This window comes from Malania oleifera, chromosome 5 (genome assembly GCF_029873635.1).
Source record: "Malania oleifera isolate guangnan ecotype guangnan chromosome 5, ASM2987363v1, whole genome shotgun sequence".
NCBI lineage: Eukaryota > Viridiplantae > Streptophyta > Magnoliopsida > Santalales > Ximeniaceae > Malania > Malania oleifera.
Window position 1 is genome coordinate 69,915,733 of NC_080421.1, and position 15,224 is coordinate 69,930,956.

The following is a 15,224-nucleotide window of genomic DNA, read 5'->3' on the forward strand; positions in this document are numbered from 1 at the left end:
ACAAGCCTCTCCAGTTAGAAACTAGTAGCTGGTTGTTTGTTGAAAGACCTTTTTTCTATCATGGACCTTACACTCTCTTGAAGGCTTGTCTCTATTTCTTTGTGGACTGCCAAGATGAGATGTTGAGGGATGAGAAGCATATTGTGGCGATCAAAAGGAAGTCCTTAGACGTGGTCATTGAAGGGGGAAGTTCTAATTTCCTTAGAATCACGATATATTGTAAAGGAAGAAGGATATCCATCTTCCTAGAGATGAAAGAGTTCATATGGTTCCATGAATCTTGGGAGGAATACTGAGCTTTGAAAAGAGCCATACCCCAAACAAATTCTTGGTTTTGTCGAACAAGGAAAAAAGATAGAGCACTCTGTGGCTAAACTTGAACAATTTGGGAACTACCTTGCCCTCGTGGAGACCAACAATGGCGGTTGGTGAACCTTTGCTTTCTAGAGGGGTATGAATCCAAGGGCTGGATGAGGATCTCCTCCTTGGCAGCCGGGTTGGGCCACTGTATTTTCCCCCTCACAAAAAAGGTTCAACTTCTCCAATCGTTCAACAGGTAGAGAAGAAGCCTACGGCCTCCCCAATGGATACGAACCCTTTCCTTAATAGATCAGCTCCCTTGATCCCTTGCTCTCATTGTGAAACGCCTTTGAGCCTATTGCTGAGTGGTGGCTTGACACCCAACTCAAAGGCTCAAAGGTGGTGGGGAAGACTAATCTCATGCGATCCTTGGTGATGTTGTGGGGGAGAAGAGCAGTGTTGTAGACGGCTCTTTTGATTTCCCTAAGTAGGATAAAGGTTTGTCTCATTTGAGGATGTCAGAGTGGGGCCTCAACTTGGGCCTTGGAGCTACCCTACAAATACAAGGATTTTTTTTCGGTCATGCAATCTAACTTGACTACTCAAAATACAACCCAACACTTTTTCTCCCTTTAAGCTTCATGACAGTCCTTCTAAAGCTACCAAAAAGTTAGCCCACTTTGGGAAGGTTGTCCCCCTTCAAGATCTCCTCGCAGAGTAGCTAAAATTGAAGAGGAGGTTGTTCTGGAGTAGGAACCCCTATATCTCTAACTAATGTTGAAAAACTAGCCCTTGTTCCAGCCCCTGGCACCAGCTATGACACTGTGTGCCAATCCCAACTTTGAGGATTTGATTGATAGACCCAATTTTGGTGCTTTGAATGACTTGTACTCAGACAGCACCCACTTCAAGAATCAAGTAGCTGTTTGGGGTTCTTCGAAAGTTGAAATCGGTAAGCAAAACCATAGGCATGCCCTTCGAAGGGTTTGAGGATAGAGCCTTGCAATTCTTTGAGGATATCGAGAGAGAGAGAGAGAGAGAGAGAGAGAAGAAGAGAGAAAAAAAATAAAGGAGAGTAGATGGTAAGTAATCACAAAGAACCATCGGGTAGTATCAAAAAGCTAAATACTAATAGGGAATTAAAGCGCTTGGAATGCACAATGAACTATGGAAAAACAAGAGGATGCTCAGAAATGGCATAGGCATATTAAATCAGGTCAAGGAAATTCATTTCTTGGAATGTGAGGAGTCTTAACAATAAAGTTAAAAGGAGTGTAATTAAATCCTTTCTTAAGGATTGGAAGGGCGATGTGGTGTGCTTACAAGAAACTAAGGTGGAGAGACAGTGGAGCAACTCTTGATCAATGACCTTTGGGGCCAAAACACTTGTGATTGGATATCCCATGGAGCAGTAGGTAGCTCAGGGGGTATTCTTGTCTTGGAAGCCTAGTGTTGTGGAATTGTTCGACCACCCCCTCAACTCCTTCTCAATCTCCTATTTGTTCAAAAGCATGAATAGTAACTTTCAATGGATTTTCACAGGGGTTTACGGCCTAGATGAAGGACCCTCCAAGTCTATTTTTTGGAATGAGCTCTTCGAGATTAGGAGTAGATGGGATGCTCCTTGGATCATTGGAGGTGATTTCAATATGCTTGCTTATCTGCACAAAAGATGTGGGGGCAGCCTTGAGACCATTAACATGAGAGGATTCCTTGACTTTATTAGCATGAATGCCCCTATTGATCTCCCTCTCATTGGTGGCAACCTCACTTGGACCAACTCAAGGGAGCCGCCTTCCTTTTCAAGGATCGATAAGTTCCTAAATTCGGTTGAGTTGGAAGTTCACTTTCCTCACATGAATCAAAGTCTACTTCCTAGGCCCATCTTAGGTCACTTTCCCATCACCCTTGACATCGGGGGAGTTAAATGGGGGCCAACCCCCTTTCCCTTCAAGAATATGTAGTTAAAGCATGATGGTTTCAAGGAGTTAGTGAAAACTTGGTGATCCTTTATTTAGGTCACAAGGAAGATCGTGCTTGTCTCAAAGTTGAAAGGAATAAAAGAAAAGCTAAAGATATGAAACTAAGACACCTCTAGGAATGTCCAAGCAAAGAAGATTGTTATCCATGATGGGCATCAAAGAACTTGATGAGCAGGAGATAATCCAATGAAGAGAGAGCCAAAAGAGCTATGCTTAAGAAGGCACTAAGCGAGGTTATTAATCTTGAAGAATATATTCAAGGTAGAAATCCAGAGCTTTATGGCTCAAGGAGGGGGATAGATATACAAAACTCTTTCATCGGACGGCAAAAGCCAAACATAGAAGTAACAACTTAATCAACATTGAAATTGGGGAAATCACCTTAACCAAGGAAGAGGATTTTAGGAAAGGTATTTGTGATTTTTATAAAGACCTTTACACAAGTCTTGGAGACCTACATCGGACAGTGTCGATTTTAGATCTATCAATTCATTCAATACATGGTGCCTTAAGAGACCCTTTGATGAAGCAGAAGTCCTCCAAGCTGTTAAAAACTGCATAAGGGACAAATCGCCTAAACCAAATGGTTTCTCCTTGGCTTTCTCTCAAGCTAATTGGAACCTTTTCAAGCACAACATGTTAAACGTGTTCGAGGAGTTTCATAGATTAGGAAAATTTGTCAGTTGCATCAATACAACCTTTGTTATTCTTGTTCTGAAGAAAGTTGGGGCTGTTAACATCAAGGATTTCAGCCCTTATTGGTCAGTACCAAAGTCCTAGCCAAGAGATTCAAAAAAGCAATGCCAAAAGTCATTGGTCAATAATAGCATGCTTTTGTGGCTGGAAACAAAGTATGGATGCTGCCCTTATTGCTAATGAGGTAGTGGATGTCTATCTAAAGGAGGGGAAAAAGGGATAGTGTGCAAACTGGATATGGAGAAAGCATTTGATCATGTCAACTAGAACTTCTTTCTTTATCTCCTCAGAAAAATGGGCTCTAGGGAGCTTTCGTGTAGTTGGATTGCTCAATTCATTAGAACTCCAAACTTCTCAATGCTCATAAATGGCTGCCCTTATGATTTCTTTTGCTCCTCGAGAGGCTTGAGACAAGGAGATCCCTTGTCCCCTTTTGTGCTTATGTTGGTTATGGAGGTGCGTAGCCTCATGCTAATGAAAACTACAAAAGGATCTTTAGAGGTCTCAAGGTGAGAAGAAATGGAAGGCTTAAAGAAATTTCTCATTTCCATTTCGCAAATGATATTATCATTTTTAGCAAAGATGACCCCCTTCATATCTCCAAACTCCAATGCATTTTGCTAGGGTTTTTGTCTCAAGCCTAAGCGTGAACCTTGGTAAACGTAGCTTCAATTGGGGAGAACACTTGGGGGGACTGGCTTCCTTGCTATTCTTCTGGGTTGCAAGACGGGATCCTTTCCCATTAGTTACCTTGGTCACTCCCTCGAAGCCAAATTCAAAGACAAAGGAGTCTATGGCCCTATTATTGAGAAGTTTGAAAGGAGATTAGCAAGATGGAAAAGAATTTCTTATCAAAAGGAGACAAACTCACTCTTATCAAGAGCACTTTGACGAATCTTCCAATTTATTTCATGACCCTCCTTCCCTTAGTAGCCTCAATGGCTAGGAGATTGGAGGGAATTCAAAGAAGATTTTTTTGGGGAAGCTTAGGAAAGGAGTTTAAATATCACCTTGTTGGAACAACCCATTTGTTCGAGAGGTTTGGGGTTGAGATCCCTCCTCACTTTCAATAAAGCCCTCCTCAAGAAGTGATTATAGAGATTCATGAAGGAGAAAGACCACTTTTGGTGGGATATTTTATCGTTTCTAAATATGGGCTTGAGCATAATGGTTGGACACCACACAATAAAAGGGTACCCTATGGAGTGGGAGTTTGGAAATTCATCAGGAAAGGATGGGATGATCTTTTCCAATTTGTGACATTTCAAGTGGGAAATGGGGCCAATGTATACTTTTGGCATGAAGTGTAGTGCGAGAACAATAATCTTAGAGCTGTCTTTCCTTCCATCTGTAGCTTCGCTTGTAATAAAAATGCCCTTATCCGTCATCATCTCCAAATCACTGATAAGGGAATTTTCTAGAGTATTCCTCTCACTAGGAATGTGACAGATTAGGAACTTCACGCACTCTCTAACTTTTATAGAATTATTTATAAATTCTGTTGCCAAAACATCTCCAACGAACTAAAATGGGCTTTGGAAAAAAATGGTGTTCTCACTATTAAATCTTTCTAAAAGAAAGTCTCATCAATGGGAACTAATTGCAACAACTCCCCCCGGATTCACATTCGGAGGACTGCAGCCCCTTCAGAGGTTGCCTTTTTTGTTTGGGAGTCTGCTCATGGAAATATTTTAACCCTTGACAATCTGTAAAAAAAAGCGGGCATCACAAACAGATGTTCTCTTTGTATGCTGATGCAAGATCAGTCGACCACATTCTTCTCCACTGCCCCTAGACAAGGAACTTGTGGAATTGGGTTCTATCCTTGACTGACAGCAGTGGGTTAAGGCAAATTCAGTTGGAGGGGAGAATTGGGCTTGGAAAGGCATCAGAGCCACCAAGGAGAAGCAAAAGGCTTTGAACCTCCTCCCTCTCGCCATATTTTGGTGTGCTTGGATAGAAAGAAATAAGAGTGCCTTCAAAGTTAAAACTACTCCACTTCAGACTTGCAAAGACCAGTGAATTGCTGCTGTTTCCAGCTAGCTTAGTGGGCAAATTGTTAATTCTCATGCTGTAATCCTTGATGTTTGTGACACTCTATAGAGTGGTTGATGTTTTGTACCACGGGTTGGCCTCACCTTGATGCCTTGCTAATATAATTTTCTCTTCACTGATAAAAAATAATAATAACAATAATTAAATAAGCCTCAAAACTAGTCTTGGTAATCACTCATTTATACATTGAATGAGCTCTAACCGAACCAAGCTCCCACGAACAGCTTGTTTCATTGCAGCCCTAGTTATTCATATGTCCTAAAATACATTTATTAAATGGGCATTTATTGTATTTCTTACTTCAATATATACAAATAATAAACGGGCAAGTTGTTTATTAATTATTATTGTTCTAGGCTGTACAAGTCCTTAGAATTTAAGTTGAGAAAATTTGTTCTTAAAACCTTAAGAACATGAGACTTATGCCCTTGATAATTATACTACCAACAAAATAATTGTTAAACAGATATTAAAAATTTGGATAAAACATCTCAAGCTATGTGTTCCAATTAAAGAGTAGTGCATATCAAGTCACTTATTTAGAGGGACTAAGATGGTATGAGGATGCTTGTACAAGAACAAACACATTAAGGTTGACCAAGTAAATAGAGCAGCCAAATGGAGTTTTATACAGTATAAGTTAATCTTTGCTACAATCATGCAAGTGATTCTTCCATGGTGGTTAAAAGTGCGCCTCAGGCGCAAGGTGCAGAGGGGCAGTGGGGCTAGCACCTCAACAGGCCTGAGGTGAGGCGACCTGCATGAGGCATAGGTCGCCACAGTGAGGCATAGCCGCGTATGTAGGCGCAGTGAGTCATGCCTCAATGGATCTGACCTTTAGCCTTATTTTTTTTAACCTTTAAAGGAAGATTTGACTTTCGTATATTTTACTTTGAGCCCTGCCATCTTCGAGCCCTAGCGCAAGAGAGGCTAGCACCTCAACGGGCCTGAGGTGAGGTGACCTGCATGAAGCACATGTAGGTGGTGAGGCATATTAGGTGCAAGGGCAGTGAGTGGCGCCTCGATGGATCTGACCTTTACCTTTTTTACCTTTTAAGAAAAGATTTGTCTTTCGTATTTTTTACTTCGAGCCCTGCCATCTTCGAGCCTTTAAACCAGCCAGCAAGAGTTCTTCTTCTTCTTCTTCTTCTTCTTCTTCTTCTTAGAAACTTAGCCTCAGGGTGCAGTAATTTGCTGCTGCTGGTGGCTGGCAGGCTGCCCTGCTCTTGGCCAGTTAAATGCAAGTTAACATATTATATAATATGTAATTAATTAATTATATAGTATTGTAGTTTAATGCAAGTTAATATATGTTTTATTAACTGAGTTTAGTAGCTGTTTTGTTTGGGAATACAGTACACATTTAGTTGCTGCTCTTGGATTGTGATGATATTTCAGGTTGCCTATATACTTCTTTTGCATCTAGGATAACAGGGTTTAAATCTAAAATGGACTTTGAAAGCTCTGGCTCTACAAAGAAAGATCCTGCATGGAAGTGTGCATATTTGGAAGATCAAAAAGATAGAAATAATTTGATTGGCAATTTTTGTGGTAAATTTACAGAGGGAGGTATATTTTGGGCAAAACAACATATTGCTGGAGGATTTCGAAAAGTAAAAGAATGGTCTAAGTGCCCTGCTCATGTTCATCAGGAGACTAGGGACTATATGTTGAAGAAAGATATAGAGGAGGAAAATGAGTTATTGCCAAACTTTGATGACATAGATCATTATTATGATGATGATGATGAAGATGAAGACGAAGATGAAGATGAAGATGAAGATGAAGAGGATGAAGTTCAAGAAAGTGACCCTTGTGGCCAAAGAGTGTTTAGAAGTGGAAGTCAAAGATCATACCAATTCACCTTGAAGAAACCACAAAAGGGGCCTATAGACTTCATTTTTACTCCTAATCCAAGGAAAGCAGTTCAAGCTTGGAAAGAAGGAAAGATGAAGCAAACGTCAATCAATAAGGCACACAAGGAAGAATTAAGACAAAAGGCAATGGCAGATTTTGCTAGGTGGATGTATGATGTTGGAATACTAGTTAATCTTGTACTTTTGGAGAGTTTTGTAGAAGCACTTGAATCGATTGAACAATATGGTCCTGGAAGACTTAGCTATCATGAAATGAGAGTTCCTTTCCTAAAGAAGGAAGTTAGTCGAACGAAAGAGTTGATGAAGGTCCATAAGGAGGAACGGTTTCAATATATGGATGCTCAATTATGTCCAATGATTGGAAGCATTTAGTTGCTAACAAGGACATAATAAACTTCTTAATGAACTCTCCAAAGGGATCGGCGTTCATCAAGTCTATTGATGCCTATAATATTGTCACGAATGCAGACAGAATGTACAAATTAATTGATGAGACGGTTGAGAAAATTGGAGAATCAGATGTGATTCAAGTAGTGACTGATAATGCTTGAAACTATGTTGCAGCAGATAAGAACTTATTCCTAGAACTACATTATGTAATGTATATATTGTTTATTTTATATTTTGATGGCTTCTCTCCTTGATTTTTGAATAAGGAGGTCGTTGGAAGCATTGAGGCCACATTTATATTGGGCACTATGTGCTGCCCATTGCCTTGACTTGATATTAGAGGATATTGGGAAAATGCCAACAATTCATACAACTTTGAAAAAGGCAATATTTTTTAATGGTTATATTTATAATCGTGTTGGTGTTGTGAACTTGATAAGGCAATTCATAGGAGTAAAGGAGTTACTAAGACCTGCAGTTACAAGATTTGCAACTGCCTTCACCACTCTTTGTTCAATACACCTTAAGAAGAACAATTAGAGGAAGATGTTTATTTCTGAGGATTGGGATATTAATAAATAGGAGCCAGAGAGAGCTGGCAAAAGAGCAGTTATTATTGTTTTGATGCCTACCTTTTGGAGTACCATTATCTATGCTTTTAAATTGACAAGCCCACTTGTCCATGTACTCTATTTGATTGATGGGAAAAAGAAACATGCAATAGAATATTTTTATGAAGCGATGGATAGGGCTAAGGAAGTCATAGCTACGGCTTTTGGTGAGAAAGAGGATAAATTCAAGGAGGCATTTGAAATTATAGACACAAGGTGGGGATGCCAACTCCATCAACCTTTTCATGCAGCAGCATACTACTTGAACCCAGACTTTTACTATTCAAACCCCCACATTTCACAAGATGAAGAAATCATGACAGGTTTGTACAAATGCATTACAAGGTTGGTGCCAACCCCAATAATGTTTCAAATGAGTTGTCGAATTACACCAGTGCTAGTGGCCTCTTTGGAATTTATTTGGCAAAGAGACAAAGGAGGACAAAAGCACTAGTTTAAAGTGGCATTTTTACTACATCTTTCTCTTTAAAATTATATTTGCTAGTTAGCTGGTAGATATTCATTTAAAAATTTATTTAATAACAGCACAATAGCTCCAAACTTGCAGAAATTTGCTGCGAAAATCTTTAGTCTCACGTGTAGTGCTACCAGCTGCGAAATGGAGCATATTCCAACATTTAACTCACTAGGATATCGTGGATTGAAGCACATGTATTACTAGTCTACTATTTTTCAGATCATTATTCTCTATTACTTGAAACCAGTGTTTCAAAAGGCTCGCCTCAAGGCAAGGCATGCCTAAAACACCTTGAGGCTCCATCTGAAATACCAAATTCCAAAAAGAATAACGCATTATATGCTGAGGCTTATACATTTTTACAGAAGGCACACCTTTTGCGCCTTTTTAGTTGAGGCTTACCATTTTGGGTGCATGATTCTCAAGTTAGAATTGGTTAAAAAATTTTAACTACATGTTTGTATAAAAAGAATGTTGATCGAAAGAAAAGCAAGTAGACAGCTTATGTTATAATTTAAAATCAGAATAGGTCCATTCCAGGGGACAAAAAAATAGGAAATGCTATTTTTTTATAATATGAGCTGATTTCTAAAACTATTGAACCTCAACCTTTCCAAAATAACTGAGAGTTGTATCTTATTAGATCATGAAAATGGCTTGAACTTTGTAACAGTATAGTTATCTCTTGTCATGATTTATGCCATGTATTCAGGTTAGCAATTTATGAATGGCCAACAAATAGCTTGCAAAGAATATATAATTTTCCTTTTTTATATTATATTTGTGATTTCCTCAATTTTTCCTTATTTTAAGATATATATAATTTACTTACATATTTTTATTATTAAAAAAAAATTCTCAAAAGACTTGCACCCCAATGCCTTAAGGCTTACCAATCGCCTCTTAAGGGTTAAAATGCCTTGCCTAATGCTTTCGCCTTTTAAAACATTGCTTTAAACTTCTTGCAGCATCGTAGAAAAAGGAGAAATAGGCCAGCCCAGCAACACTTGAATGATTTGGTATTTGTGAAATATAATCGAACTTTAAGGCGTCAATACAACAAGTTTGACACCATTGATCTCATCCTTCTAAAGGACATTGATGATAGTGATGTGTGGTTGATTGTAGGATGGATGGTGATTCCAACGAGGACAATGAACTTGTGTTTGAAGATGATCTTTTGACATGGGGTTTTTGTTGCCAAAGCTGCTGGAGTAAATGAACCCCTGCATCACACTAGAACAAGAATAAGTGTGAATGTCTAGAGGAAGAACTTCATCTAGCATGGCTAGGGTCCGGGCTACAATGTTGGAACTTGTAGGAAAGGATGAGATCCAAGTGGGTAGCCCAAAGGAGATGGAAGAGGAAGAAGATGCCGGAGAAAAAAATTATAATGATGAAGAGGAAGACGATATGTTGGCAGACTTAATTGATGATGGCTGAAGAGAAATTTTTTTATTTTAGACTTTGCAATCTTTTATTATACTCTTTTCTTTTGATGTTGAACTATGTTGATGCTTTTGGGACTTGGGCTTGGCAATTTCATTTCCTTTGTAGTTTGAAGCTTGAACTCTTGCATGCTTAATTGCTTATATTGAACTATGTCATAATTCATAATTTCTATACATTTATTGTTTGGTATTAAATATTTTTTGGCATTTTAAATTATATTACAGTTGATGTGTTCATGGATCAAAGCCCCATCAAATAGGCATTGTACACAATTTTAATAATTGTGCACCTCACCTTCACAAGGTGCTTGCCTTTGCCTCACGCCTTCGCCTCGCGCCTCGCCTCCAAGTACCCTCTGCGCCTCGGTGCACCTTGTGCCTTTGACTACTATGGATTCTTCAACCTAAGGCATCATGGTTGCCTTTTGCATAATTTGCTGAACTTTAAGCATATAACAAGCCTCAATCAAGAAAGAGGACTCTTGCATGATTTTCTAATAACACTCAAACAAATCCTTGGCTAAAGTGGAATAAAATTTAAAAAGAGTGTTCTCAGTTTATTACTAGCCATCGTCATTAAATAAGACTCATGGGGTCCTCACTCTTCACAATATATGCCTACCCTAGCTATATCAAAGGGGCATTAGATGACAAAGGGACTAAATTACAAGGTGACAAACAACAGAAAGGCTCACAAATTAATTTATACCATTTCTATTATCATGATATACTGACGGGTGTCAATCACAACCAATAAGATGCATTGAGAATAATATTAATTGGAACAAAAATTCTCATCAAAGCAGGATTAGAAGAGTTCTAATTAAAACTATTGCAAATTGTTCCAATTAACAATCCTACAACATCACTATAACTCCTACTGCCTGATTAGCTAAAATTAATAGGTCACACAGACGATGCAATTTTCAATTAATAGACAAAGATTTTTAGATAAAAGTGTGTGAAAATGGCATGTTAGCAATAAAAACTAGTACATGGAGAAACAATAGACAAATAGATTTTTAGATAAAAGTGTGTGAATGGCATGTTAGCAATAAAAACTAGTACATGGAGAAATCTTAGTGGTCACCTAGGGCAGCCCCACAGTCACCTCTCTCACTACATCTAAAGGAGCTAGCATGCGCACACACTCTCTCGGGTAGTTTAATGTGATATTTCTTCAAAGAAGTTTATTTATGATCCACCTTGTGTGAGGACCATTAGAGACCAAGCACGTGCGCAACTTGTTACAGATTACTACATTGTTTGAGGCAAATAATAAAACTACTAAATAGAAAATTCAGACAAACTTCCACCACCATCAAGTCGAACTTCATTTGCTCCCGGATCAGACAACTATACACCCATATTATCCATCAATTGCTTAACTTCTAAGTCCTTCACAGTAACTTCCTCAGAAGGGGTGGGCAAAACTCCATCACACAATTGCTTTTTATCCAATCCTTCATCCTCAAAAATAGAAACCTGTCCAAACCTTACAACAACATGGCAACACAATTTATCCCCAAGTAAATTAGAGTTAAACACATGTTCGTATTGTTCCCGAATCTCATCCAATAGCAAGGCCCCATCACAATCAAGTTCACTATCTATATCACTGTAATTATCCAAGACATCTCCCATTTCTTCTCCTCCTTACCTTTTCTAACCTTTTACTTTGTAACATCCTTCTAAACATTTTGATATTCCACAATACATAAATAACCCTCAGAATCTCTCCTTGAAATCTTTCTTTTTAACCGTCCCAAATTATCTAATTTCCCTTTCAAATTGTTTCCTCACTTCAATTCCCATATGTACCACCTTCCGATAAGCATAAACCTTATGGCCCTCAAACTTATCAGAGTTGGTTTCCTTACCAACAGCATTTCTCCCCTAAACATTAACTATATGTTGATTCTCGTCCATACAAGCTTCTTGGCCCTTTAGACAAACCCCCTATCAACAATTATGATTGGAGGCTCACTGATTGTTCTCTCCTCTATGGCTTCAAAGTGTCAGTTGTTAAGCTTGATTCAAATCTAGTACCTCAATCTTCCTAGTTGCCTCGTGCTAGCCTACTAGCACATATACTGCTTATTTTTAAAATGCTTTACTTATGACCTGGAGGTCACGGGTTCGAGGCATGGAAACAGTCTCTTGCAAAAATGCAAGGTAAGGCTGCGTGCTATAGACCCATTGTGGTCCGCCCCTTCCCCAAACCCCGCATACGCGGGAACTTTGTGCACCAGGCTGCCCTTCTTTTAAAAAAAAAAAAAAACTTATGCATGTGTAGAGCATGATGGTGATACGATCAAACTTTAGCTCCGAGCCTAGGTCAAAAGATGATTGGAGAATGCATGATCTATGTCATTTTGAGTTGTTGCAGTATAGAGCATGATACTATGTTTGATAGGAGATGACCAATTATTTAGGGGTCATTTGGTATCACTTTCAAAAATTGGTGAAATGAAAACCAAAAATGAAAACAAAAAACTAGAAACAAAAACTAAAAACTAAAAACTAACAACCTGTTCGGTTAATATTTATAAAACTAATACAAATTAAATGTTCATTTTCATATTTAAATCAAATAATATTATAAAAATATGATTAAAATAATAAAATTACAAATAATACAAATTAAAAAAATTACTATAATAAAAATAAAATTTATGATTCTTTTAATTTAGTCCTATTTTCAAATTTTGCTTTAAAATAAAAATTTTATTGGACATGACAATTGGAAAAATAGTAAAAGTATTTTGTAATTGGCTTCATTGCTATTTTTAAAAATTTATGTATATTTTTATTTTAATTATATTAAATTCATATGATCATTTAATTTTGATTTTAATTTAAAAGTGTATAAAATGAATAATTTAATCCAAAAAAACTATTTCTAAATATTAAAATTTCAAGCAACAGCCAACAGGTTGTCAAAACAATTGAAAACCACAGAATCTGGTTTTCAGTTTTTTGGCAAATAGCTGAAAACCGGCAACAGAAACATAAAACTAGCATAAACGAATGTGTTTTTATAATCAGTTTCTTAACTATGGAAAAACAAAAACAAAAAACAAAAAACAACAACAATACCACACAAACCTTTAGTCTATCTTGATCACATGTTCTATGAGAAGTCATTGCCATAGTTTCAACATTGTGGGTAAGGAATGCTAGTTGTGGGCCAGTGGGAAATATAGGAAATTTGGTCATTGACCCAATCCAATTGCTTATGGAGCACCCTCAACGGACAAATGTAGATAAGTTGTCAATAGCTGAGCTAGGAATCCATTTGGGTTATAGTTGCACTCTTGCTCTTTTGGATGAGTTAACTTCTTCATTATAACGGAGAGGTTAAACGTAAGAATGTGAGTGCTTTCAATATTACTCTCTCCCTCCACCTCTCTCTATATCATGACTGTTCCATTGTTGTCTTGAAGCCTGTGACAAATTTTTCTAGGGTCGTCATCCCTGGCTCTAGATTCTAGCGTTGTGCAAGTATTGCTAAAAATCCAAGTAGAAAGAAGAAGCACAATTTAAACAAACAAATAAATAAATAAATAAATAGAGCAAAAAGAACAGAAAAATTACTACCAATCAATTTCAAACATATAATGAGTTCAAACACCAGCTTATGTCTTCAAAATTACACCTGTTAAACCCCGACTCAAGGAAAAATTCCAGAGACATCAAGTTTGAACACCCGTACAAACAAGGAGGCAAAACCAAACCAAAGACGATCAAAATTGCCAAATCAAGTGTACAAATTTCTTTTTCAGCTGGTTTTGTTTGCTTTGCCAAAAAATAGCTCCCGGGAACTGATACTCATGGAAAGGAAAATTGACTTTCCTTTTTGTAAGGATAATTATTTAGGCAAAAAGTTAACCGTAAGTCCTAAAACAATCTCTTTTTAACATAATTATTAACATTTTTCCGGGAAAACAAACAGCAACAACAGAAAACGAACCTCTTTCCAGTAACTGGCCTTCTCCGACCCGAGTCACCTACCATGCTGCCATTGAGACGCTCCTTCACAGACCTTTTCACCTCAGCCTCCACCCGATCAGCATACATCTTCAGAGTGGAACGACCAGAACAGCGTTTCGCAGTTCGAAGCCCTAACCCTGACTAAGTAAATGCCAGAATAACCGAACTAGGGGATTCGTCTTCCAGAGAGAGGATGAGGGAGCGGAGGGGATCAAAGAAACAACAACCCCACCCTAAAACCAGACGTAAATTGTAAGGAGAAAACCCTGTTATGAGTTTGGGCGTTGGGGTTTTGATTGGCAGAGGGAAAGAGAGAGAGGGAGAGGGAGAGGGAGAGGGAGACTCAAGGCCCCTGCACTAACCGCAAAATTGAAGGAGCAAACGGGGTATGTTTCCGACGCTGGTCTTCCGATTCGCAGAGAAACGGAGAAAGAAGGCGGAGATCAGGCACCGAGCGAAGGCGGGGACTGGGTGACACGAACTTTGCTGCAAGAGATACCGAAATTTCTTTTTCTTTTGTTTTTAAATTACTCCCTATATATTCGTTAACCCCAAGTTAAAAATCAAAATTTCGAGAATAAAATTGAATTTCACAACTAAAATTGCAAAATTAAGGATAAAATTATTTTTCAAAAATTTTCTTATAATTACCAATAATTATTTTAAAATACTACAACTACTTATAATTATCTCGAAATATTTTTATACTATTTAATTTTTTATTACTTTTTAATAATTTTTTAAAAAAATTTTAAAAAATATTGTAAAACATATAGTAGCTAAATAGACTGAAATTATTTTTCATTTAATAAAATCAAACTCATTCCTATAATACATCATTTCTCATTCCATCGAATCAAACTTATTTCCCACTAATTGCAAGCACATGTCATGTGTGTGCTTTACGACTTTTAAAAAATTTATTTTTTGTAAGATGATATTCATAAGTTTCAAACTCTTGATTTTACAAATAAATAGTTCTATGTGAAATTGGATGGTGATAGTATATGATTTTTTGTGATTAATGGATAAAAAATTTGTATATTAATCACATGTTCTAAAAATTTTTTACATATAAAAATACTCAATACATGTATCTATTATTGTAAATAAAGATGTAATAGTCAAAAAATATTTAATCTTTACATATAATACCATCAATACAATTTCAACACTTGGTTTTAACAACCATATGAACATCTTTCAATCTTTTTCTAATTCTCTCCCACTAATTTTTGTATTATCCCCATTAAAAAATATACAAAAAAATAATATTGATATGTGAATATAAATTTATATTGTGTAATGTAGTGAAAAAATAGTACCTTATAATTATACATTGTAGTTCATCAATTATTTTCTCTTTGACTCTTGTTTATAATTTGAAAATT

At 37.2% G+C, this 15,224-nt stretch overlaps 1 protein-coding gene across 1 annotated transcript in view; it reads right to left on the minus strand.

The window, feature by feature from the left end:
* LOC131155226 (uncharacterized) overlaps positions 1-14,347 on the minus strand; it is a 45,875-nt gene extending 31,528 nt beyond the window's left edge. Inside the window, exons 1-2 of the mRNA XM_058108214.1 lie at positions 14,196-14,347; positions 13,814-14,066 (exon numbers count right to left, since the gene is read on the minus strand). Of these exons, the coding sequence (XP_057964197.1) occupies positions 13,814-13,920 (107 nt within the window). The 5' untranslated portion in view covers positions 13,921-14,066; positions 14,196-14,347. The remainder of the gene's footprint in view (positions 1-13,813; positions 14,067-14,195) is intronic.
* Positions 14,348-15,224: the final 877 nt, after the last annotated feature.